At 40.1% G+C, this 25643-nt stretch overlaps 1 protein-coding gene across 1 annotated transcript in view; it reads right to left on the bottom strand.

Moving 5' to 3' along the window:
- Nucleotides 1-25643, bottom strand: part of TXNDC16 (thioredoxin domain containing 16) — a 93629-nt gene that overhangs the window by 48270 nt on the left and 19716 nt on the right. Inside the window, exons 7-9 of the mRNA XM_080659095.1 lie at nucleotides 11043-11164; nucleotides 7303-7393; nucleotides 3315-3465 (exon numbers count right to left, since the gene is read on the bottom strand). Of these exons, the coding sequence (XP_080515221.1) occupies nucleotides 3315-3465; nucleotides 7303-7393; nucleotides 11043-11164 (364 nt within the window). The remainder of the gene's footprint in view (nucleotides 1-3314; nucleotides 3466-7302; nucleotides 7394-11042; nucleotides 11165-25643) is intronic.

Genomic DNA, 25643 nt, shown 5'->3' with positions numbered 1-25643 from the left:
GTCCCTCAAACCAGGAGAAATGGGGGGAGGGGACAGGGGATTAGGAACAGCAGAATGTGTGAATAGCATGCCAAAAGCAGGGGAATTAAGTAAGCAAATACTGAGAGGCTACCCAGCCCCCTTCCCACTCTCAATTCCTGGAATGCTAGCACCAGATTTCTGTCTTCAGGCGGGAGATCCCTTTCTGCGGATCTTGAGTAACCCTGAGTCCACCATCCTGAGCTTCTTGGATTGCCCAGCCTTTCTAGGCTGACACCATGGTTTAGGGCAGCCGTGGGCAAACTACGGCCCTCGGGCCGGATCCGGCTGTTCTATCCGGTTTTCTTGCTCTCTCCTCCGCTCCTTTACTTTGAATTTATATTAGTTCACACAAACACTCCATCCATGCTTTTGTTCCGGCCCTCCGGTCCAGTTTAAGAACCCATTGTGGCCCTCGAGTCAAAAAGTTTGCCCACCCCTGGTTTAGGGTTTTAGATTCTCAGCTTGGCTCTCCAACCAGGCACTGATTTCAAAACTACGATTACATAATTCCTGGTAAGTATAACAAAGTGAAATAAGATCTGAAAATCTCCCTTCTCATTACCTATCTTTAAAAAAAAAAAAAAAGTTTTTAGAACAGCAAGAGAAAATTCATGAGCAGAAATTTTAGAAAAAGGGCACAACTTCTAGTCAGAATGCTGTAGCCAAAGAAGAAACAGATTTTTAGTAAAGCTTGGGAAGAATCCTAATCCTGCCCCCAATGGCAAAAACAGTACTGCTATGTAGACAAAATCCTGAGAATTCTTAATAATATCTCAATATTGAAAGAAAAGGAAATGAGTCTGGAGAGAAATAGTGAAGAACTGTACAGTGAACTGATATCTTCCTTTTGGGGCTCTATGCTGAAATGGGAGATCAAAACCAATTCAGAGAGTATTTTCCCCATGGAAATAAGATAAATGCTCCTCCTCTGTATGAAGAGAAAGGAAAGACTTATGTACTGCTTTTTAAAAAACACTGTTTGAAGCCAAAATCAAACTAAACAAAATTGACTCAAAGAACTCAGCAATGAGGCCAGTAAAACTGGGACTGGTGAGCTCTGAATCTATTTAAATGTACAAGCAAGGCTTTTTAATAAGTGGGAACTATGGTTACAGAACAACATAAGTACTATAAATCTTAATAATGTAAAAATAACACAAAACTAACAATAATCAGCAGGGTAAGGGGAGCTGGGATGGAAATAAATGTCTGAAATTTTCTCATCTTTCACAGCAAGGGATGAATCAATACTATCTTAAATGAAAACATAGTTTTTTAAAAAATGATTTAATCTCCTAATGTTTTTCATAATCATTTTCAACACTTAGGACAATATTTCCTAAGAGCCCTCTAATGATGAAGAAATGTTTTATCAAAAGTTCCATAATCCTGCCCTGGCCAGTAGCTCAGTTGATCATCAACCCATGTACCGATAGGTTGCCATTTCAATTTTGGTCAGGGCCAGTAAAGGGCATGCAGGAGGCAGCCGATAGATGTTTCTCTCTCTCCCTCCCTCTTTCTCTCTCTCTTAAAAATCACTAAAAACTTATATATTTTTTAGAAGTTCCATAATCCCTCATTTTATACCAGTTTCTTTTTCTTATTAAATTCAAACAAGATTAAATGTAATACTTCTTACTATAAAGTACCATAGGCAATATGATATATCCATTAATCCATTCATCCCTCTATTTGTGAATGTCTTTATGATTGGTGTGATGGTTACCTAACAGCTTATTTCTGAATGATGGGAGTAGGCAGCTTTAATTTTTTTTCTTTACACTTTGCTGCACTGTTTGAATTATTTGTAATACACCTGCACCATCTATACATATAAAAAGCCAGCAACCATAACGCCGGAATGACCAAACGACTGGTCACTATGACGCCCAGTGCGGCCAGCGAACCAGCCCAATGGTGGGGTGGGGCCAGCTGGCCAACCTCCCACGGCCCTTCCCCCCAGCCAGCCCCACCCCTGATCAGCCTCTCCCACCCTAATTGAGGGTGGGGTGGCCGGCCAAACCCCCCCATGGCCCCTCCCCCTGGCTGGCCCCACCCCAGGTTGGCACCCCCAACCCTCATCAGGAGCAGGGCCAGCTGGCCAACCGCCTGTGGCCACTCCCCCCGGCCAGCCCCACCACCCTGAACGGCCTGCGGCCCTTCCCCCTAGTCAGCTCTGCCCCCGATCGCCTCCTCCCACTTTGATCAGGGGCAGGGCCAGCCAGCCAACCACCCATGGCCCCTCCCCCAGGCTGCTGACCCCCGATTGGCCGCCCTCCACCCCATTCAGGGGTGGGGCCGGCCAGCCCACCACCCACAGCCCCTCCCCACAGCCAGCCCTGCCCACAATCAGCCCCCCTACCCCAATTCGGGGCAGGGCCCGCAGGCCAATTGCCCTCAGCCCCTCCCCCCAGCCATCTCCTCCTCTTGACAGGCCCGGCTCCGATCCGCCCCGATTGGGGCCAAGCCAGCCAGACCCCACCCTGTGCACGAATTCATGCACTGGGCCTCTAGTGTTTATATAAAAAGGACAGTGAAAAGGCCTACTGAAGGTTTTACACATGCTCGGGACAACCCTTTGAACTTTCAGAGAAAAGTCTGCTGATCACCAACACCTACTGAGTCTCCATAAAATTCTTCCAGGCTAATACTAAGAAAAGAGAAACACTAGAAATATTGTCAATATTTACCAATTTTTAAAATAGTGATCAAAATATTCACAAGAGATCTTTTCTTGACCATGATGTGGTCTCTGTGATCTCAGCATGGTCACAGTGCATTATAACTACCACAGAATAATTCCATTACACAAGCCTCTATTTGGGTTTCAATACAACAACACTTCAAGGCATGAAATATTCATTTTATGAACAATGTATCATATCTTCTACCTTTAACAAGGAAATATTCCCCTAAATTCAAGACATATATGTTCAAGGAAGGGGGAAAAGATATAGCTCATCTAAGTAAAATGCATATCTGTGAATCAAAGCAATAAATTTAACATATGAGCCCTAACTGGTTTGGCTCAGTGGATAGAGCATTGGCTTGGGGACTGAAGGGTCCCGGGTTCGATTCCAGTCAAGGGCATGTACCTTGGTTGTGGGCACATCCCCAGTAGGGGGCGTGCAGGAGGCAGCTGATCGATGTTTCTAACTCTATCTCTCTCCCTTCCTCTCTGCAAAAAATCAATAAAATATATTTAAAAAAAAGTTTTATTAAAAAATAAATAAATAAATAAATAAATAAATTTAACATATGAATTATCCAATACATTAAAATAAGACACATACCAGCAGAGGTGCTTCCATTGACTTAATAAATCGATAAATGTCAACTGTAGTCAATGGCTGTCCCATTAGTGTTCTTCTACATTGTTGGGTCAAGTCCAAGACTTCTTTACAATGAAAAAAGTAGAGATGTGCATATTTTATGTCCTCCATTCTGTAAATTAAAAATCAGGGACACACTCACTTGAAGTTCGATGTGTAATCCTTCTACCATCCAGAAAGACATAACACATCTCTTTAAGTCTCATGCTTTTGAATGAATGTTTTAGTAAAAGCCTAAAAGAGTATAACATTAAAATAAAATGGACCCAAGCTAAAGATACAGAATATTAAAGAAAATTAACTGTAATATTTTTAGCAAACCACATGAGTTGTGTAAGCTATTATTTTCCTGAATTCTTTCATGGTAGCTTCTAAATTGGGTTATAGGTAGGTCAACATAATATTTTTTTTAAATAAAAGGCTGTCACCTTGAGGACAATAAGATTATCTTCAAATAGAGTTTCCTTTCTAGAGATATGTTAAATAAAGCTTTCAAACACAAATTTTCTAGGTTTAATTTAAACCCAAATCTGTTTTGAATAAACTTCAGCCAACACATGCCTTAAGATAGAAACCATGTGACACTTTGTGGGAGTTTGTAAGGTTGTATCTGAAATATTATAAAACTCAGCAAATATGGCTTATAATTTGAGTTTTGGCATTCCCTTCAATAAGAGAATTCAAAGATAAACTTATAGTGGGAAAGTAAGATTTGCCAAAATTAAAATAGCATTTTTAAAAGTCTTCATATGGCATTAGTAGAGTTTGGCAAATATTGTAAATTTTTTAATTTTTAAAATGTTGTTTTATTTCTTGCTACATGCTTAAACTGAGTTCCAAGGTTCACTGATTTCAATTTTAAAGCATCTCTAATAGATTCAATGATTTTTAAAAATGATCAAAGATTTACTTAATACCTACTGTATATCGGGCCCTATGCTAAAATACAAAAGACTAAGATGATTAAGACAATTCAAATTCATGAGAGGCTTACACTAAAGGAGATATATTTAGTAAAACAGTTAAAATGTCATTTATAATTGCTATAATATACAAAGTACTATGGAAAACAAAGAAATATTTAATTCTGCCTCAAGTTGGGGAGGAGAGAAAAAGGGTTCAGAAAAATCATCATAAGAGATTAAAAACAGCAAAGGAGAAAAAGACCTCTCCAAGAAGATAAAGCAAATGGGTATTTCCAACAAAATAAACAGTATAGTCAAGGCACAAAGCACATAACTTTTTGAGGAGGGTCCTAAATAGTAACATATTGAAAGGAAAGTGTTGAGAGCAGGAGGACCTAGCTGAGCCTAGAATTCATTTCATAACCTCTGAAATAATAATGCTGGAAAGTTACTGAATCACAGATTATTTGGTGATAGATAACAGAAACCAAAAAGGGAGGTAGGGGAGAAACATTTATTGGAAGTTTAAAAGAGTATGTCAGAGAATACAAGGAAAATTAAAGTAATTAGATCAGAGAGTAAATGTGGAGATCTGAACAGCACGAGTTCTGCAAGACCTTCATTTTGCCATTAATACTCTTCAACTCCCAATTCTGTATAAAGACAATGCTCTCAGCTTTACTTCTATATGGGCAAAATAATCCTGTGAGCAAGGGAGCCACAACCACTGTATAATTGTTTTTCTATGTCCAATTCTAAGTTTCTGGGAGAGGCGATGGCATTTGCTCAGGTAAATGAAAAAATTGGTTGGCCCTTGGTCAGGTAGCTGCCTCTGATTTAATTGAATGTGATACGTATGGGGTGAGGGTAACACCCTTCTTGGCCTATACACAGATTCTTTAAGAAGGGAATATAGGGAGGTAGCAGAAAGTACTAGTGTCTCTATGGCATGCTACCTCTTTTAATACCTGTCAATGTACACTCTTATTAACCAACACTTAATTTCAAGCATACTAACATCCAACATTATATAACAATTAAAATAGTACTCTTATCCACTGTTATAGCCTCAGCAACTGGAATAATGCCTAATAACGCACAGAAGGTATTCAATACATATTTTTTAAATGAAAGAATAAACACAGGAAAGAAGAAAAGGCATTCACCTCTCCCCCATTAGGAGACAATTCAAAGTTACAGCCAACCACTTCACCCAGAAGTGGTGTCACAGGACCACTATATTCTATCCACAGTCCTTCCCTATCACAGCAGGTCCAGGTATGACTCCTCACCATCTTGTCATCCATGAACAAATGAGAATTCAAATATCTCCAATACAACATATACAAAAAAAGAGAATAACTGTACATTTTTAATTCCCATTTTAAAAGCGGAGAAGAGCAAATACCCTTCCAGAACATTACTGTGTTTAGTCATAGGTCAGAATAAAAAACATATGTAGTCAATCTTGCTGAACAGGATTTGTAAAGTAAATGATAGGACCTATCTATAGACTCTCAGTAAATAACCACCCTTTGTGTTTTATGTGTATCACCATTACATGCAATTATTCATTATCTAGAAAACAAAACTGGTAACACAAGAGAAAGTACAAACAACTAACCCTAAGAGAAACTATGGTGCTACCATAGCATCACCATGGGGTGGAGAATAATAAGACTTCCCCTATTCCAGGATGGGAAATTGGCAGTTGGGAGTAGCAAAGTAGCTGGCTAAACAACTGCTTATTGTATCTTGAGATTCAGTGACTACTTACAAGAAAGCTTTATGGTACTGTCAGTATAACTCTCAAATTGTTAAAAACCTTAATTCTTATACAAACAGTAAACATGCATCAAAGTTTTATTTAACTCATTAATGAGGGAACCAGCAGAATGATTAAGAAGAGACTAATAAAAAAGGAATGCTGGCTGCCATGCAGAGCAATAAAAATGTAACGTCTGCCCTGGTCAGTTGCCCAATGGTTAGAGCACTGGCCCAAGCACTGAAGGGTCACGGGTTCCATTCCCAGTCAAGAGCATGTACCTGGATTGCAGGTTCCATCCCCAGCCCTGGTGGGAGGCAACCAGTCAATGTGTCTCACTCACATCCATGTTACTCTCTGTCTCTCTCTCACTCCCCTCCCTCCCTTCCACTCTCTCTCTGAAAAAGCAATAGAAAGAATGTCCTCAGGCAAGGATTAACAACAACAAAAAAGCATAAAAAATATAACTTGCACTTTGTAGAAACTTTATTTTCTGCCAACCCATTCCCCTTGCCCCAAATCATTTAACTTTATCAGTTTCCTATGCACTAACCTCTAAATTTACAGAGTTGTAAAATGGGATTTAATTAATTTTGTGTGATTATTATCAAATAATCACTATTTTCTGAAAGGTCAGCAAAAGGACTCAAAAACTTGCATGGTATAAAAAGGTCACACAGTCACCATTTGGCCTTGCTTTGGTTTAATTTTCCTGAAGAGCATTTTAAAGCCAAATTTAAAGTCTTTAAAATGCACTGGTTATTCCTTGTGTCCCTAAATACTAAAGAAAAATGTAACCCTACATTTGCCCAGACAACAGTCAAAAGAAGGCCTCTACCTAAAATTGTAAGCTAGGAAGTAGAACAAAAAAAGAAAAAATCTAAAACAATCCATTCAAAAAAGTTATGACAAAGTAACTTACAGAACTCTCAGAAGTAATTTCTGGAGCTTAATTATGAAAGCTGTTATCACCTATCTCATCACTGTGAGATATCTATTCCTACAATATACTTGGTCACTCACAGGATCACATCTTGTAGCTTATCCATATTGTTTTCATTCACCTTAGTCTAACATCACTTCTGCATATTTAAATTAATTCAGACAGTAGTATAGCAAATGATTTTAATGAAGGAGACTTCAGGTTTAATTTATATATTTACATTTGCTTACAATTTCTCTTAGACAAGTCCATGCTATGAGAGCATAAAGGAAATGATAAATAACTAATGTGAAATAAGTAAACTTAAAATTGTTGACATACTCCTCTTATACATACCCAATACTTTCCAAAAGGGCAATTTCTGTAGTTAAGACAAATTGGTATGTGTTCCCATACACAAAAGCAGCTTCCATGACTGCCCTGTGCTCTGAAGAAGAGATAAGAGAGGAAAAGTTAGTTTGTGTGGCTCTACATAAACTTCTATTCTCTAGACTGCCCTACACCCTTTTGTGCTCTATTATATTTAAAGAAAAATCCTTTGTAGGGATTTCAGTTGGGAAAATGCAAGTGGTTAAAGAAGTTATGAAAAGTCATTCCAGCCCTAACCGGTTTGGCTCAGTGGATAGAGCGTTGGCCTGTGGACTGAAGGGTCCCAGATACGATTCCGGTCAAGGGCATGTACCTTGGTTGTGGGCACATCCCCGGTAGGAGGTGTGCAAGAAGGCAGCTGATCGATGTTCCTCTCTCATTGATGTTTCTAACTCTCAATCCCTCTCCCTTCATCTCTGTAAAAAAAATCAATAAAAAATATCTTAAAAAAATAAAAGTCATTCCATTCAAAGTAAGAGAAGAATTAAGGAGGAGTATAAAATGAGTTATACTTGAGAATATAACACATGAAAAATCTGTGATAGCTTCTTCCTAGCAGCAGGGAAGAGAATATGAATCCACCATACAACTTTTATATGTTATACTAGAGGCCCGATGCACGAAATTCATGCAAGGGGCTCGGCCCTCACAGCCGCAGTGGCTGTGTCAGCCCTTGCAGCTCCGGCTTCATCCGGAAGGTCATTTGGCTGCCTGGTCTAATTAGCATATTACGCTCTTATTATTATAGATATGTATATATCTGTTGTTTCTGGTTTAGTTTTCTTTAATGAAACTTGTTCTTAAATATAGTTTCTACACATTAGAAAAAAAAGTTTAACTTTCACCCCATTTCCAATTTCTTTCCAAGGGACAACTAGTTTCAACTCTTTCACTGTTTCTTTGGGTATTTACCACCAAGTCTCTAAATTACATCCTTATACTCTTATTTCCTAATTTTTTGTGTTAGTATTATCTACTAACTTCCCACTGTGGAAGATGATAAATTAGCTCTCTTCTCCAAAACCCCACTCCACAAATGTACACATTTCTATCCCCTCAATTTTCCCAATATAGTTCTAATTTTTATTAAATCAATAGTCCATATTTACCTTGTTATAAGTCAGTAATTATTATTTACAAATGAGCCATACAGTACAAAATTAGCACTTTTCCTTTTTTAAACAACTTTTTTTCACTATAGTTATACCATTCTTTTTCTATTTTTGTATATATTTCTTACTAATTTATTCCTAAACTTTTGCACTATTGTCTAACCCTCTTAATACTTCAAATATATTAGGTGTACTAACTATTCCCTCTTCTTGGAGACTTTTCTGCAGAAATGTCCAATATGAACTGTTGCTACTTGACCTGCTGCACAAATTTCCTCCTGAGAATTCACTTCATCATCATCCTGGAGATCTCTTATTCTCGCTCTTGTATGAGGTCAATTGGCCTGTTACCAATATTTTCTTAACTGATTAGCCCCCTTGCTCCCATTCTCTAGCACTTCCCATGAGTGGAAGTATGGAATACATATTTTTTTGCAAGCTTGCATTTCTGAAAGTGTCTTTATTCTACTTTCATAACTATAGTTGTCTGCTAATAAAATTCAAAGTTCAAGTTACTTCTGAGAATTCTGAAAGGATTGCTCCATTTTCTTCATTTTACAGGGCTGCAATTGAGAAGACGAATGTCATTCTGTTTCTTGACCCTTTAACTGCAAACTTCTTTTTTCTTTCTGGAAAATTTGAGAATAATTTTCTTCCCAATATTCTGAAATTTTAAGATGAGATGCTTTGGTGTGGCTCTACATTCATCCACTATGCTGGGACTTAATGGGCTCTTTCTATTTGAAAGCCTGAATCTTTCAGTTCTGGGAAATTTTCTTGAACTTCTTCTTTGAAGATTTCCTTCTTTTCATATTTTATTTTTTCTTTTCTCCTCACTGTCATTTCCAGACATTCCCCTCCACCACCTAACCTTCTACCACTTATTTTGCATTTCATCAGATTATTCCACTCACCACTCTGTCTTGTTAGTGTCATATACTAGTACCACCCCAGCCAGTGTCACTGCCCCTCATCACACTGTCATTTTCTCCAATACTACTCCTGTCATAATCCTTGGTGATTTTATTATCCCTCTAGATGATCCATTCAAAATCCTTGGCCTTCTCCATAGACTCCAATGATCTTTCCTCAACCCTACCTGCAGTTATGGTCCCACTGCAGGGCTTTAATTAGCAATTACTGCAAATTCCTCCATAATCTCAAGGTCTATCATCCTCCCTCCCCTTACCTCCCACCCCCATACCTCCGTCTGACTAGGCCACTGAGTCTAGCACATAACTCTAATCCTCCAGGACTTACAATCTTACCACTTTTCACTGTCAGCCACCCCCCACCCTCCTCAGGTCCTCTCTTGCCTTATAACCCTGCTTCAAATTCCATTGTCAGTCTTTATAATCATTCCCCTGCCCATCTGGCTAAAACACAATCCAGGTTAAATCAAATATTCTACCTATTCGGTACTTACAACTTGATTGTCAAAGTTAGATCTTTGAAAAACCAAGAAAAATCTATATTTATAAAAGGCTAAGCAACTGGCCAACGGGCCCACTGGCTGACTGACTAGCCGGGAGGTATGACACACACTGACCACCAGGGGGCAGACACTCAATGCAGGAGCTGCGGAGTGACAGCAACTTTGCAGAGTGCCCTCTCTCACTCTGGGATCCCTTGGGGGATGTCAGACTGCCGATTTCAGCCCGATCCCCCACAGGCAAGGCCGAGGGACACCACTTGCCAGAGGAACCCCGCTCACTTGGCAGACGCCCTTTGAGCCCCGCTGCCGCCCCAGGTGCAGCCGGCCAGGGAGGGACCACGCTCCAGGGTATAGTCCGGCCCATCTCGCCCAGTCCCACCCCACTAGCCAACTTCTAATTAATTTCCTTTGATGTGCACAAATCTGTGCACTGGGCCTCTAGTATATCATAAACAGCAAATACCAAAACATTTAAAAAGAAAGACAGTCAACATTTACTGAATACTATAGACTACTATACCAGGTACCATGAGGATTATAAGGAAATAAAAATGATAACAGCTAACACAGAACACCTATTACATGCCAGAAACTATTTTAATTATTCAAACTTATTTGGTCCTCACAATAATACTAAGAGGTAAGCACAAATTTTTTCACCATCTTATCAATTAGGAAACAGGTTAAGTAAATTGACCAAGGTCATACTATAAGTAATTGATGGAGCAGGGTGTCTAACCTAGGCAGTCTGCCTCCAGAGTTCTTATTCAACCACTATACTATGCTGCCCGATTAAAAACAGAAAACGTAAGAATAAAGATGCTGCCCTGACAAGTTTGGCTCAGTGGATAGAGCGTCGGCTTGCAGACTCAAGGGTCCCAGGTTCGATTCCGGTCAAGGGCACGTACCTTGGTTGCGGGCACATACCCAGTGGGAAGTGTGCAGGAGGCAGCTGACCGATGTTTCTCTCTCATTGATGTTTCTAACTCTCTATCCCTCTCCCTTCCTCTCTGTAAAAAATAATAATAATAATAATAAAGATGCTTTAAATTTATTTTAAAATATTAAGATTGTGGTCAAAATACTCTATTTTAAGTTCTTCAATATACTCACACAAATACAGATACACAGCAAAGATTAAAGTAAAAGTTAATAAATACCTGGTGTTCCAATGGCTCTTACATATGAAAATGCAATGTTTGCTTTTCCTTTCAGAGCATTTTCTATATTCTGAAGGTCTTCCAGGGTAGTAATATATTTTACTTCGTTAAAAAGAAGTGCACTAAAATAAAGAGATGTAATTAGTAGGAAAATCTGGTATGAACGTAGTTATTTCATACATTATTTGTTGAGTAAATTAATAAAACATAATTAAAAATTTAGTAAGAACCCAAGGATTTTAATACTAAACTAAAATCACTCCTAAATCATTCGTCTGTCCCTGAGAACACTGACCAGGGATAGTTGTGAGAAATGGTGCTCATTTACCATTATAACCACCTCAAGGAATTTAAGCTGTATTCACTAACATGCTAGTCTGACCAAATAATCCCTTATGGTTTAGTTCTCTCAGCTTGAATACATTAGAACCCTTCCCACATCTAAAATGCAAGCTTCTTTCCATGGCCTATAAGGCCCTGCATGACCAAGACCTTGTTGACTTCTCCAACCTCATTTTGTCCTAGCATTTCTCATGTCGATCACACTTTAGGCACACCTCAGCGCCTTTGTACACACAATTCTCTTTGCTAAAAGCTATTTCCTCTGCTCCTTCTCATAATCTGGTCTTTGAGAAGCCTTCCCTGTTAGTCCTATGTAAGTAGGTCTGTAGCATTTTCCTCTTTCATTTCACACTATTCCTAGTACTTATCACAATTTATAAATCCTATATAATAAAAGTCTAATATGCAAATTGTGCCCTCAGGAGTTCAACTGACCCGGAGTTCTACCACTCCCTATGACGTGCACTGACCACCAGGGGGTGGCGCAGAACGAAGGAAGGCCCCGGCCAGCAGCCGGGGGAAGGAAGGCCCCAATCGGCCCTGATCACTGGCCAGGCTTAGGGACCCTACCCGTACACGAATTTCATGCACCAGGCCTCTAGTATTTATATATTTATTTACTTGTTTACCCGTTCCTGTCTCATTAAACTGTTAGCTTCATGAGGCAGGGCATTGCATATTTTATCACTATTTCCATAATAACTTAGAATAGAGCCTAGTACATCATAAGTAATTAATAAATATTTGTTGAATGAATAAAAGAAAAAGTAGGGTAGAATTTATTTATTACAATTCTTCATTTGAAGAAATGCAAATTCAAAACACTGAAAAGCTTATTTACTGAAAAATCTTTATTGAATCAAGGAGCCAGAAACAGAACACAAAACAGATCTTCTCACTCCTAATTCAGTGATCTTTCCACTTGACCATAATTCTTCCAAATCATCTTTTCAATTTGTAAATCAGACTAATTGATCATATTTAGTCATCCAAAAAAATCTTTATTTTCTAGTTCCATATAAATTCTCTAACAACTCATTTCATTTAATCTCTCTCTCTCTTTCTCTCTCTCTCTCTCTGTGCGTGTGTGTGTTAGGCAAACTTTAAGGATTTTTAAAAGTTGTTCCAAGTCCACATACTTAAATATACAAAGATTTACTCAACGATCGCCAACAAATTAGTCAAGCATGATTTTCCTCTTATGGAAAACATGGCACTTTCTGCTAATACTGCAGTTCTTAAACTCTTTGACCTCAAGATACCTTAAAAATTATGAAACCTTAAAAATTATTGAGCTCCTCGTTTCCCCAAAAAGTTAAAAATGGAACTCCCATTTGACCCAGTAATCCCACTTCTAGGAATATATCCCAAGAAACCAGAAACACCCATCAGAAAGAATATATGTACCCCTATGTTCATAGCAGCACAATTTACAATAGCTAAGATTTGGAAACAGCTTAAGTGCCCAGCAGCACAATTTACAATAGCTAAGATTTGGAAACAGCTTAAGTGCCCATCAGCAGATGAGTGCATTAAAAAACTGTGGTACATCTACACAATGGAATACTACACTGCTATAAAAAGAAGGAACTTTTACCATTTGCAACAGCATGCATGGAAGTAGAGAGCATTATATTAAGCGAAATAAGCCAGTTGGAGAAAGATAAATATCATATGCTCTCACTCATATGTGGGATATAATGATCAACATAAACAGATGAATAAAAACAGATCCAGAGACAAGGTAGCACTGAACAGACCGTCCAACCTAAGAAAGAAGTCAGAGGAGGGGGAGGGGGCAGTTAGAGATCAACCAAGGGACTTGTATGCATGCATATTAGCATAACCAATGGACACAGACACTGGGGCAGTGGGGGCTTGCCCTCAGGGGTGGGAGTGGCCGGGGGTGGGGGAGTCAATCAGGGGAAAAAGGAGACATATGTTGAAAAGGAAAATGGGGGAGGGGGTGGCTTGCAACCTAGTTCAATATCTGGTTAAAACTGTAATCTTACTTCCCCACTCTGACTGACTGGAGGGAGCTGCAGAGCCTAACCCCAGGGCCCCACGACAGCTGACTTGGGCGGAGCTGCAGGGACCCTCAGAGGCCTGCCACAGGAGGAGATATATAGGTCAGAGCCTCCCCATGAGTTCAGTTCAGGCTTTGGATCGGGAATTCCCCTAGACTAGCTGATCTGCTAAATAAAGAAAACTTTCCTCCCTTAGAGTGCTGGCTGATAGTTCTCCGGTGCATTCTGCCACAATGTAATACTTTAAACAATTAAAAAAAAAATTATTGAGCTCCTCAAAGAGCTTTTGTTTATGTAGGTTACATCTACCAATAGCTGCCAAAATAGAAATTAAAACAGGGATTTAAAAATATTTGTTAATTATTTTTAAAATAATAAACACCATAGCATGTTCATATAATGCCATTTTCCAAAAAAAAAAAGAAAAAATTAGTGAAAAGAGTGGCATTGTTTTACATTTCTGCAAATCTCCTTAATATTGAACTAATAAAACATAGCTGGATTCTCATAGCTGCTTCTGCATTCAATCTGTTCTGACATCACACAACATATCACATAGCCTCTGGAAAGGGCACTTATAGAAGAATGAAAGTGAAAACAGATAAATAATGTCTTAGTGAGGGAGAAACCAAGATGGCAGCATAGGTAAACATCTGAACTGCTGCCTCACACAACAATTTCAAAACTACAACTAAAAGACAAAACGGACATCATCCAGAACCACAGGAAGGCTGGCTGAGTGGAAATTCTACAACCAGAAGGAAAGAGAAAAGCACACTGAGACTCATAGGAGCTACGGAAGGCAGAGGTACGGAGTCGAGCACGTGGAGAGGGCTGGCAACTGGGAATATGGCTGGCTTTCTCAATCGGGAGGGAGACAAAAGCTCCCGACTGCTCTGAACTCCAGTTCCAGGCAAGACTCTGGGGACCCAGACTCATCGGGGAGAAACTGGACTGTCTGGCAGCGGGCGAAACTCGAGGGCAGCTTTCTCTCAGAGGTGCTTGCAGCGATTACTGGGGGACACTGAGACCCAGGGGCCTCTTACGGCAGGGCTGACGGGAAGCCATTGCTGTTTGCTCCATCCTGAGATCCCGCCCCACGAAGCCATTGCTGTTTGCTCTGCCCTGAGACTCCGCCCCATCCAAGCTGAACGCAGAGGCTTTTGCATATGAATGGCCCGGTCCTTTGAATTCTAAACTTACCTAATAAACTGCAGCTGAGTCAGTGAGACCCAGAACATCCAAAAGAAGGCCCAAGGCCCCACAGCAGCTTGCATTGCTTCACAGCTGGGCCTCATCTGGGCAACTCCAAAACCCAAACAAAGAAGAGGAATCTGTAGATCTCTCCATAGCTCCTGCTGGGTGACCTCAGGCAGAGGCTAAATTAGCACCTCCTTGGAGATCCAAGAGCTAAGGTACCCAGGGGTCAGAGTGGGTCCATCCAGATTACAACTCCTCAGATTCATAAGGGACACACTCAGGGGACTGACTCAGTGAGCACCAAAGCCCCACTGAAGCAAGTCTTGTCTTATAAGGGTATCTCCAGCACAGAAGTTCCCCCAGCACAGACACAGCTGATCCTCACAGCCAATTGGCCTGGAGGTCAATTCCTCCCAGTGATACCAACAACAATCAAGGCTTAACTACAACAAGACTGTGCACACAGCCCACAAAGGGGTGCACCAAGAGTGTCCACCTCAGGTAACTGGGGAGGCTGAGCCACTGTGCCCTAGAGGACACCTAGCACACAAAGCCACTCTATCAACTCAGGGAAGCAGCCAAAATGCGGAGACAAAGAAACAGGTCCCAAATTAAAGAAACGGACGAAAGCAAACGACTGGACATAAGAGTTCAAAACCACGGTTATAAGGTTTTTCAAGAATTTTCTAGAAAAGGCCGATAAATTTAGTGAGACCCTAGAGGATATGAAAAAGGACCAACTTGAAATTAAGCATACTCTGACTGAAATAAAAAATAATATACAGAGATCCAACAGCAGACTAGAGCAGTGGTCAGCAAACTCATTAGTCAACAGAGCCAAATATCAACAGTACAATGACTGAAATTTCTTTTGAGAGCCAAATTTTTTAAACTTAAACTTCTTCTAATGCCACTTCTTCAAAATAGACTCGCCCAGGCCATAGTATTTTGTGGAAGAGCCATACCCAAGGGGCCAAAGAGCCTCATGTGGCTCGCGAGCCGCGGTTTGCCGACCACTGGACTGAAGGATCGCAAGAATAAAATCAAAGATTTGAAATACAAAGAAGCAAAAAACAACCAACTGGAAAAGCAAAAAGAAAAAAGAATCCAAAAATATAAAGATAGTGTAAGGAACCTCTGGGACAACTTCAAGCATACCAACATCCAAATTATGGGGGTGTCAAAAGAAGAGAGAGAGCAAGATACTGAAAACCTATTTGAAGAAATAATGACAGAAAACTTCCCCCACCTGGTGAAAGAAATAGACTTACAAGTCCAGGAAGTGCACAGAACACCAAACAAGAGGAATCCAAAGAGGACCACACCAACACACATCATAATTAAAATGCCAAGAGCAAAAGACAAAGAGAGAATATTAAAAGCAGCAAGAGAAAAACAGTTAGTTACCTACAAGGGAGCACCCATACAACTGTCAGCTGATTTCTCAACAGAAACTATGCAGGCCAGACGGGAGTGGCAAGAAATATTCAAAGTGATGAATAGCAAGAACCTACAACCAAGATTACTCTACCCAGCAAAGCTATCATTCAGAATTGAAGGGCAGATAAAGAGCTTCATATATAAGAAAAAGCTAAAGGAGTTCATCACCACCAAACCAGTATTATATGAAATGCTGAAAGGTATTCTTTAAGAAGAGGAAGAAGAAGAAAAAGGTAAAGATAAAAATTATGAACAACAAATACATATCTATCAACAAGTGAATCTAAAAATCAAGTGAATAAAAAATTTGATGAACAGAATAAATTGGTGAATATAATAGAATCAGGGGCATAGAAAGGGAGTGGACTGACAATTCTCGGGTGGAAAGGGGAGTGGGGGGTGCGGGAAGAGACTGGACAAAAATCGTATACCTATGGATGAGGACAGTGGTGGGGGGTAAGGGCAGAGGGTGGGTGGGAAGCGGGTGGAGGGGAGCTATGGGGGGGGGAAGGAACAATTGTAATAATCTGAACAATAAAGATTTAAAAAAATAAAAATTAAAAATAAAAAAATAATAATGTCTTAGTATTATTATAAATGTATTGTGATTTCAAGGACACTCTGAAACCACTGCCCTAAATTACTCTGGCTTAAATATTGACTTTTTATTACAGATTTCTTTAACTTTTTAAAAGAAACATAAAACTTGATATTCTGCAGTTACCAGGGCTGGTTTTTTTTTTAAAGAAGTATTTACAGAGCAGTCTCACTATGTGCTAGATATCTGCACATCTTTTCATTTAAATCCTCAACAATATTCTTGGAATATTCTTTTTCAACACATACCAGTAACAGTCTGAGGGATTAAATGATCTTCTCCAGGTCATACTGGTGGTCACTGGTAGAGCTGAGACTCGAATCCGGGCCTTTTGTCACTAAGGCCATCACTTTTGAACTACTGTTTTACTGACCACTCGTATAAATGGGAAACCAGGTGGAAAGAGAGGCAACTATGAATGGCAATGGAGTGTTAGTGGCACTCTGGGCTATTAGTGGCTTATACATTTTGGCTAACAAGTCCAGGATTCCTCTTGAGTTACTTCCAACCAACTAGAGGTCCCATCTAGTAAACATAATAGGATTTCTGTGTAAATTATAGCCTTAAAATTTATATTCACCCTTTAACCTCTATTGCTCTAGCAGCTGTAATCTAGGTGCTTCGAAAATCAGATCTGGGAGAAAAATCTCCCTAATCTTTTTCTCTAATAATGACTGACAAATATAAATTATTAAAAGCCAGCATTTGGGGTGGCACTGCCACATGTCAGGAATAGTACTAAGCATTTTATAAGCAGTGCCAGTTAATCAGTTTTGGGACTCCCTAGCTCTGAACTCCTGTCTTTTACCTTGAGAATTTGAAGCTTTCTAAGTCTTCATGGTGAACAAAGGCCTCCTCACAGAAGGGCTGAGTCCCCTCACAAAGGCGAATACAGTCAAACCTCATTTCTCGAATGTCTCCAATCTCAAACAATTTGGTTCTCAACCAAGTTGTTCGAAGGAAAAATAACTGGATTATCAACCAAAACTTCAGTTTTCAATCTGACAACCCTTGTATGTTGATATCGCAGAGTGACAAAAATTGTCTCTCAGGCAATAAACAAAGGAGATAATGCTTTTGCTGCTGGCAGAAATCAAGGATTAGCACAACTTAAAAACATATAGAGGCCATTAAGAGTGCTAATGCTGCTAAGGATGTGAAAGTGCTCGCAAAACAACAATCACAGGCAAATGAACAGGTAGAAAAACTGTTGTGGATTGGATAAAAGAAAAGCAGTTAGCCAGTGATAGTATCTGCAAGGCAATTATATAGGAAAAATTCTTCAGTTTAAGGCTAGTAGGGTGTGGTTTCATAAATTTAAGAAGAGTTTATTTCTAGATTAAACAGTACATTAGACATGTACTATATATAAAAATGTTAAAATAGGGAATCTTTTGGAGGTCTGGAACATATTAATTCAATTTACATTATTTATAATGGGAAAAATGATTCAGTTTTAGAACAAATCGCTTCTTGAACAGCCTTTTAGAACGAATTAGTTCGAAAACCGAAGGTCCATGACGGTATTATGGTAAACTTCTTTCCCAAGTTCCCTACTGCAGGGCATAGCTACATGACCCATAATCACTTGCCTGACATTTTGGAGGAGCTAGTGATTTAAAGAATCAGGACATTGCATAAGTATTTGAAGGAGCAGGAATGCAACAGTCAGCTTCAAAGGCAACAGTGAGAGCAGTGCGGATGACAGCCCCAGAACACTCAGCAGTAATGCCACAGTCCCCTCAACACCAGCTCCCTGTCATGATCGTGACTTTAATTCAGAGCTGTATAAACTGAGTCCAGTTCTCCTGCTCTCCGAGCGAGTCAGAGATTTCTTATATCCGCTCAAATCCTTTTCTGCTTAAGCCAGTCAGACGTAGATTCTGGGGTTTATAACTAAGAGCACTCAGCAATGCACTGTTTTGTTTCATTTTCATGGCAGTCATCTGAGATCAGTACTATCATTAATTCCATTTTATAGATAAGGCCATGGGGCTTAGAGAGGTCACCTTGCCTCATGTCCAAAAGCTCATTAAGTGGTCATTATCCATGAGGTAATAAAAACCAGAACTAATGGTACTCATAATCTAATGATCTCTATGATTTTCCCCAATGGCTTCCTAATTTTATTTTTTAATATTAACTTCCAGAACATGGGCACACCTAGGGAACGCTAGGACCCATTCCACAAGCCTGTGCTCCTTCATTCCAGTTGCAAAGAGGAGAACTAACACAGGGTTAAAGGAAAAGCCTGTCTTGGGATTTTCTTGCTCTAATGACTCAGTAAAACAGCCTGGGGCTGTTTTGACCTGGGAGCTCTTCCTGCCCCAGAAAGGCCTTCTTGTTCCTTGGCATGCTTTTCCTGAGACTCTCCTATCACAACCATTAGATACATAAGAATTGAGTGTGTGTCAGAAAAGAAAAAAAAAAGGAAATAAAAAGTCTACCTGTCCCTGCTTTCAGAGTATCAGGCTGTTCAGCCTTTTTTCAGAATAAAAAAATTTTTTCATATTATATTTCTATCATTATTCAAATTCTAAAAAATAAAACAATAAAAAGGAAATGTTCCTTTCTATTTGCCATAGCAAAATCCCTGGGGGTTGCAGGGAGGGGGGGAGAGGAGATGGGGAGTCACAGAGAGAGAGAAACAAATTACTTTTATCTAAATTAACTATATTGTAACTGGCCAGATCCATGTATAAAATAAAATATCCCAAAGTATTTTATTAAGCATTTTCTAAATTAATACAGTTGAAAAAACAAACAGGTAGGAGTCACCTCTGCAATATGAATTAAGAGTACATGCCCTAACCCAGTGGTCGGCAAACTCATTAGTCAACAGAGCCAAATATCAACAGTACAACGATTGAAATTTCTTTTAGGAGCCAAATTTTTTAAACTTAAACTTCTTCTAACGCCACTTCTTCAAAATAGACTTGCCCAGGCCGTGGTATTTTGTGGAAGAGCCACACTCAAAGGGCCAAAGAGCCACATGTGGCTCGCGAGCCACAGTTTGCCAACCACTGCCCTAACCGGTTTGGCTCAGTGAATGGAGCATCAGCTTGAGGACTCAAGGGTCCCAGGTTCAATTCTGGTCAAGGGCATGTACCTTGGTTGCGGGCACATACCCAGTAGGGAGTGTGCAGGAGGTGGCTGATCAATGTTTCTCTCTCATTGATGTTTCTGGCTCTCTATCCCTCTCCCTTCCTCTCTGTAAAAAATCAATAAAATATATTTTTTAAAAAAGAGTACAAGTAACAACAAACTCCACAAACACCAGTCTTTGTCTTTTTGTCATATATTATACTGTACTAGAGGTCCGATGCACGAAATTCGCACAAGAGTAGGCCTTCCTTCCCCAGGCTGCCGGCACCGGCTTCCCTCTGGCACCCGGGACCCTGGCTTCCCTCACAGCCCTGGCTTCATCTGGAAGGACATTCGGTCTAATTAGCATATTATGCTTTTATTATTATAGATATTCTCCTACTCACTTCTTATAAGCAATCTTATGGGCTTATAACACAAGAAGATTTCCACTCCTCCCATTTCTTTCTTTTTTTTTTTTTAATATATCTTTTACTGATTTTAGAGAGAAAGGAAAGGAAAAAGGAGAGAGAAACATCAATGAGCTGCCTTCTACTTGCGTCCTTCTAGGGATTGAGCCCGCAACCTAGGCCTGTGCCCTGACTGGGAGCGAACTGAGCCACACCAGCCAGGGCTCTGCTCCTACCATTTCTAACAATAGGAAAGTGAAGCTTCCAAAATCATGCATTACCAACCAATCCAATATTTTTTGAGCATCTAACGTATGTCATTCATGGTGCTATGCACTGGTAGAAGGAATCCTATCTAATAAAAGAGTAATATGCAAATTAACCATCACTCTGCTACACCCACCAGCCACGCCCACCAGCCAATCAGGAGCGAATATGCAAATAAACCCAACCAAGATGGCTACAGCCACAGAGAGCAGGAGGGAGGCTTGGGTTTCCCAGACGATGGAGGAAGCCAAGCTTTCCACCTGCCCTTGCCGGCCGAGGCCTCCACTCAAGGCTACAAAGTTTCAATGACAGAAGATACATAAACCCAAACAGAAATGCCGGCAGCCACAGAGCTGGAAAGAGCAGGAGGCTAGGGTTGCCCCCGGTGATGGAGGAAGCCAAGGTTTCCGCACAACCTGGCCGGCCCAGGCCTCTGCTTAAGGCTACAAAGTTTCAATTATTGAAGATACATATGTCCCAATAGAAATGACTGCCGCCATGGAGCAAGCAGAAGGCTTGGCTCCGCTCCAGGCTACAAAGTTTCAATTGTAGAAGATAAATAAACCCCAGATACCAGGGCCTCCACTTGGGTCGCCGGGGGCGTGGCCGGCCTGCAAACCACCACAGGCCCCTCGCCCAGGCCGCCCCACACCTCAAGGGAACCCCCACCCTGATCTGGGACACCCTTCAGGGCAAACCAGCTGGCCCCCACCTGTGCACCAGGCCTCTATCCTATCTAAGAGTAATATGCAGATTGACCATCACTCCAACACACAAGATGGCTGCCCCCATGTGGTCAAAGATCCTGTCCCCATGTGGACACAAGATGGCCACCACAAGATGACCAGCAAGGGAGGGCAGTTGGGAGGGACCAGGCCTGCAGGGGAGGGCAGTTAGGGGTGACCAGGCCTGCAGGGGAGGGCAGTTAGGGGCAAACAGGCTGGCAGGGGAGCAGTTAGGCATCAATCAGGCTGGCAGGGGAGTGGTTAGGGGGGATCAGCCTGGCAGGCAGAAGCAATTAGGGGCAATCAGGAAGGCAGGCAGGCGAGCAGTTGGGAGCCAGCAGTCCTAGATTGTGAGAGGGATGTCCGACTGCCCATTTAGGCCTGATTCCACCGGGATGGGGCCTAAATGGGCAGTCAGACATCCCTCGAGGGGTCCCAGATTGGAGAGGGTGCAGGCTGGGCTGAGGGACACCCCCGCCCCCCCCCCCGTGCACGAATTTCGTGCACCAGGCCTTTAGTCTATAAAAAAGGGCACAATTTGGAGATATAACCATTACTACCAATTAACATAGAGCTGTGAGGAATTTAAATCCAAGACAAGTGATTTTTTATTACAATTTCCCAGTAAAAAGTATCTATCAAACAGGAACCCACCTGACATTTCTGTGTAGGAAAAAGCCTGATACAGATAAAGTAATGAACAATAGCACAAAAACTATTAAAGGAACAGTATGAGCACAGTTCAGGAGTCTTAGAAGAAGACAATTCTAAGAATAGCTTTCCCCAGAGGTTGTACAGTAACCTTTAGACTCAATACCCAGACTCGGCAATAATGTGTTAAAGAATAAAATATTAGTAGAAATAGGATAGTTGAAAATAACTCCTATAATATTTAAAGTTCATATTATTATGAGTAGTATGTTAATTTAAAGGGAAATAAACCTTCCATTTTCTGAAAAAAAATATTGTTCAAAGAATATCGAGTACCACATCTTAATGAAGAGTTAATGAGGTTTCATTGTTTCTTACAGTACTAGATAATCTTTCCTTTTTGTATCAAGGGATGCTTTTCAGGAGTCAACAATGGCTAGAAGAATGGCCTTTCTTTGCAACTGCTGCCTCATGGCAACTATCACCAGCAACTATCACAGCATGAACTCCCATGAACTCACTTCTGACAGCACTGTGTGTGACAGGAACCAGCACTGTATGTGACCAGAACCATAGGTGGATATCTGAATTTGGGTTGCTTTTTTTTTTTTTATTGAAAATGAGACTCTGCATTTATACAGAAAAAAGCAACTAACATTTGTAGAGCATTGGATAAAATCCACAATGTATTTTCACATGCATCACCTTATTTGATCTTCACAATAATCACACAGGCTGCAATTATAACATTTAGAAATGAGGAAAACTAGAAATGAGAAGAGGTAAAGTACTCAGATCACATGAAGGAAGATAAAGAATGAGGTGCCTCAAATCCTCAGTAAATCCTGACTTCACGTATCATACAAGCTTCCAATCCACATTTGAGATTATAGTGACTTAATCTCGTATACCTCTGACTTGCCTCAGACTGGCTAGACATATGGTATTCAACAAATAAAGATTACTCGCTACTTTAAATTTCTTTTTCTAAATATTATCTTCTTAATTCATCTAAGCTGGAAGTAAAATTTTCCTCACATAATTATCAAACTACTCAATTCCACCAGTTTTGACTATGCAAATTTTAAAAAACAAAGCTAAGAATTTTTAAACTATAAATCCAAATTCTTATTTTTGTAATTTACGTTCCATTTATTTTGCAAATTGGTAACACCTTTATATCGTTCAAACCACAAAAGATACCAAAAAAGCTAATAAGTTAAGCCCTGGCCGGTGTGGCTCTATTGGTTGAGCATTGTCCTGTGCACCAAAAGGTCATGCCCAGGTTGTGGGCTCAATCCCCAGTGGGAAGTGTGCAGAAGGAAGTCAATCAATGTTTTACTCTCACATCCCTGTTTCTCTCTCTCTCCCTTCCTCTCTTTCTAAAAATCAATTTTAAAATATTTATTTTAAAAAGCTGATGAGTTAGGAATCTACCTACAACTCCTTCCCCCATCCCAACTTCCCCATTCCATTCCTATAAATCAATATCATGTTTCTTTTTTAAAACTCTGAAGACAATCTTCCCTGGATTTCTCAGTGTTCTCTATTGGAAGACAATCTTCCCTGGGTTTCTGTGTTCCCATACAATCTAAACCTGGTATATCACAAAGATAGACAATGACTCCTTTTCACATTATAAAAAGTCTCACATGATCTCACTTATATGTGGAATCTAATGAAGAAAATAAACTGACAAACAAAATAGATCCAGAGGCATGGGAGCATGCAACAGATTGACGAAACTCAGAGGGAAGGGCAGGAGAGAGATTAACCAAGGGCAGGAGAGAGATTAACCAAAGAATTTATATGCATATATGCATAATCCAAGGACACAGACAATAGTGCAGTGAAGGCCTGTGGAGAGGGTGGGCGGGTGGGCGAGAGTGGGGTGGAAAGGGTCAATGGGAGGGAAAAAGGGGACATCTGTAATACTTTCAACAATAAAGATAAAAAAAATTTTTTAAGCTAACAAAAATAAGTAAGTAAATAAATAAATAAAGTTATTTGTCTCCTTTTCTCTGGAATCATTCAAAGTGTAATAAAACCTTTCTTATCTTCCCCGGAGACATAGGCTTATAATATTTAAGGGTTCAGACCTTCCTCTGCTGTCTCACCAGAGAATTTGTTTACATCCCAGAGAAAAAGACAAATAGTCTATCTCCCCAGAGTAAATGTGCCAACTCCTGTCGATTCATAATTTCTGAGTTCTTTTTCTCCAAGTTCGCTGTAAGTACAGGTGTAAGCATATGGCTCTCACCCTTTTTCCTCTGTGTAGAACTGGAAATGGGGATCTAGTATACCATGTTACCCTGGCCACTGGCTGTGTAGTCTGATTTCTGATTCAGAGACCTGGTGTTTCTGCAAGTATCTATGCAGGTTGGGTAACATCTGAGACCCTTCAGAGTGTTGGACTTACCCCTTTCTTTCATACATGGTACTATGCTATACTCTAAACACTTGATTTATTCACTTACTGTATTCTGAAAAATCAATGTGAGGAAATTTTAATAGACCAGTTAGTCAGTACATTTTAATCAATGATATTTTAGAAATATTTTAAATAACCTATAAAAAATTTCCCATAATGATCCAAAATATATATAATTCCTTAAAAATTTAGTGTAAAAATTACCTTAAGTTTATACTTATTTTTCTGTTATCAGAATTTACTAACTTAATTTTTCTCCAATTGCATTTTTGTATATTCTGAGAATAAGAAATTATCTTAAACCTTGATCTTTCCAGTTGACAAAGAAGCAAATTTCAAGTATAATTGTGGATCACTGGTCCCAATCAAAGCATTCTACATAAAGAACAAATTTAAATGGCAAGGCAAGTAAAGCAATATATTCTAAATGTAAGCTTTCAGTTCATATACAAGTGTTCTGAGAAATATAAATAAAAATGAGGCTATTGCCTCTTTGGAATTCTACTTGACATTTATCCCACCTTCCACCTTAAGTTTCTTCTTCTCCTAAGTGTTGGAGTTGTCCTAGAACCCTGGATGACCTATATGTTAACAACACTTAGGTCTGTACTTCCCAGGGGCTCAAGTTTCTACAGCTATATACTTGAGACTCAGTTATAATGGGCATTTGCCTTGTTAAATTAGATTATCTTCTGAAAATTTGTTCTTCCTGCCTACTCAGATGGTGGTCAGATTAGATTTACAGTAGAGTGAGGTGGGAAAAAAGAGATCAGGGACTAAAGTTTGTAGTTTTGCTGATTACTACCAAATTAACTATTACCAAGTCCTGTTAACTTCACCTCCTAAGCATTAAAAAGAAAATCTCCTCTTTGCTCTCTCTACTCCACCTCCCTAGATTGTACAAAGGCCACACAAAGGTTTCTCCATGTTCTTGGACCCCCACGAAGCTGTCACATTCACTGGAAAGAACACTCCAGTACTAATTTAATCACATCACCTGCCTTCCTGCAGCCCTCTGTTGAACAATCAAGTGTTGCTCAATTAGGACAGCAAGCCAAGCTAAAAGTAACAATCCAGCATTTATTCACTTACTGCGACAGTGCAAGCAAGAGGCAGAGAGAGGTACCAGCTCCAGAATGCTTCATTCCCTTCCCTGCCATGGAACAGACCCAAGTGAGGGGCAGGTGCTCAAAGCTCAGATGCAAGCTATCATCACATTCCAAGGAACACCAAACAGAAGGCTCCTGCCTCTTTATGGAATGGTGGGCTGGGGTGAAGGAAAAAAGGAAGGGCTAGGAGTGGGAAGGGACTGAGTCAAAGTAGACCTAAGAGGCTCTTATCAGAAGTACCAGGGAGGTGCCTCAGTTAAGGTCCCTGAAAATGAAGCCTGGAACGGAGACAACTCGGATAGAAATGTAGGTGTACA

This window comes from Plecotus auritus (assembly GCF_963455305.1).
Source record: "Plecotus auritus genome assembly, chromosome: 1".
NCBI classification, from domain to species: domain Eukaryota; kingdom Metazoa; phylum Chordata; class Mammalia; order Chiroptera; family Vespertilionidae; genus Plecotus; species Plecotus auritus.
This window is presented reverse-complemented; position numbering and strand designations above follow the sequence as displayed.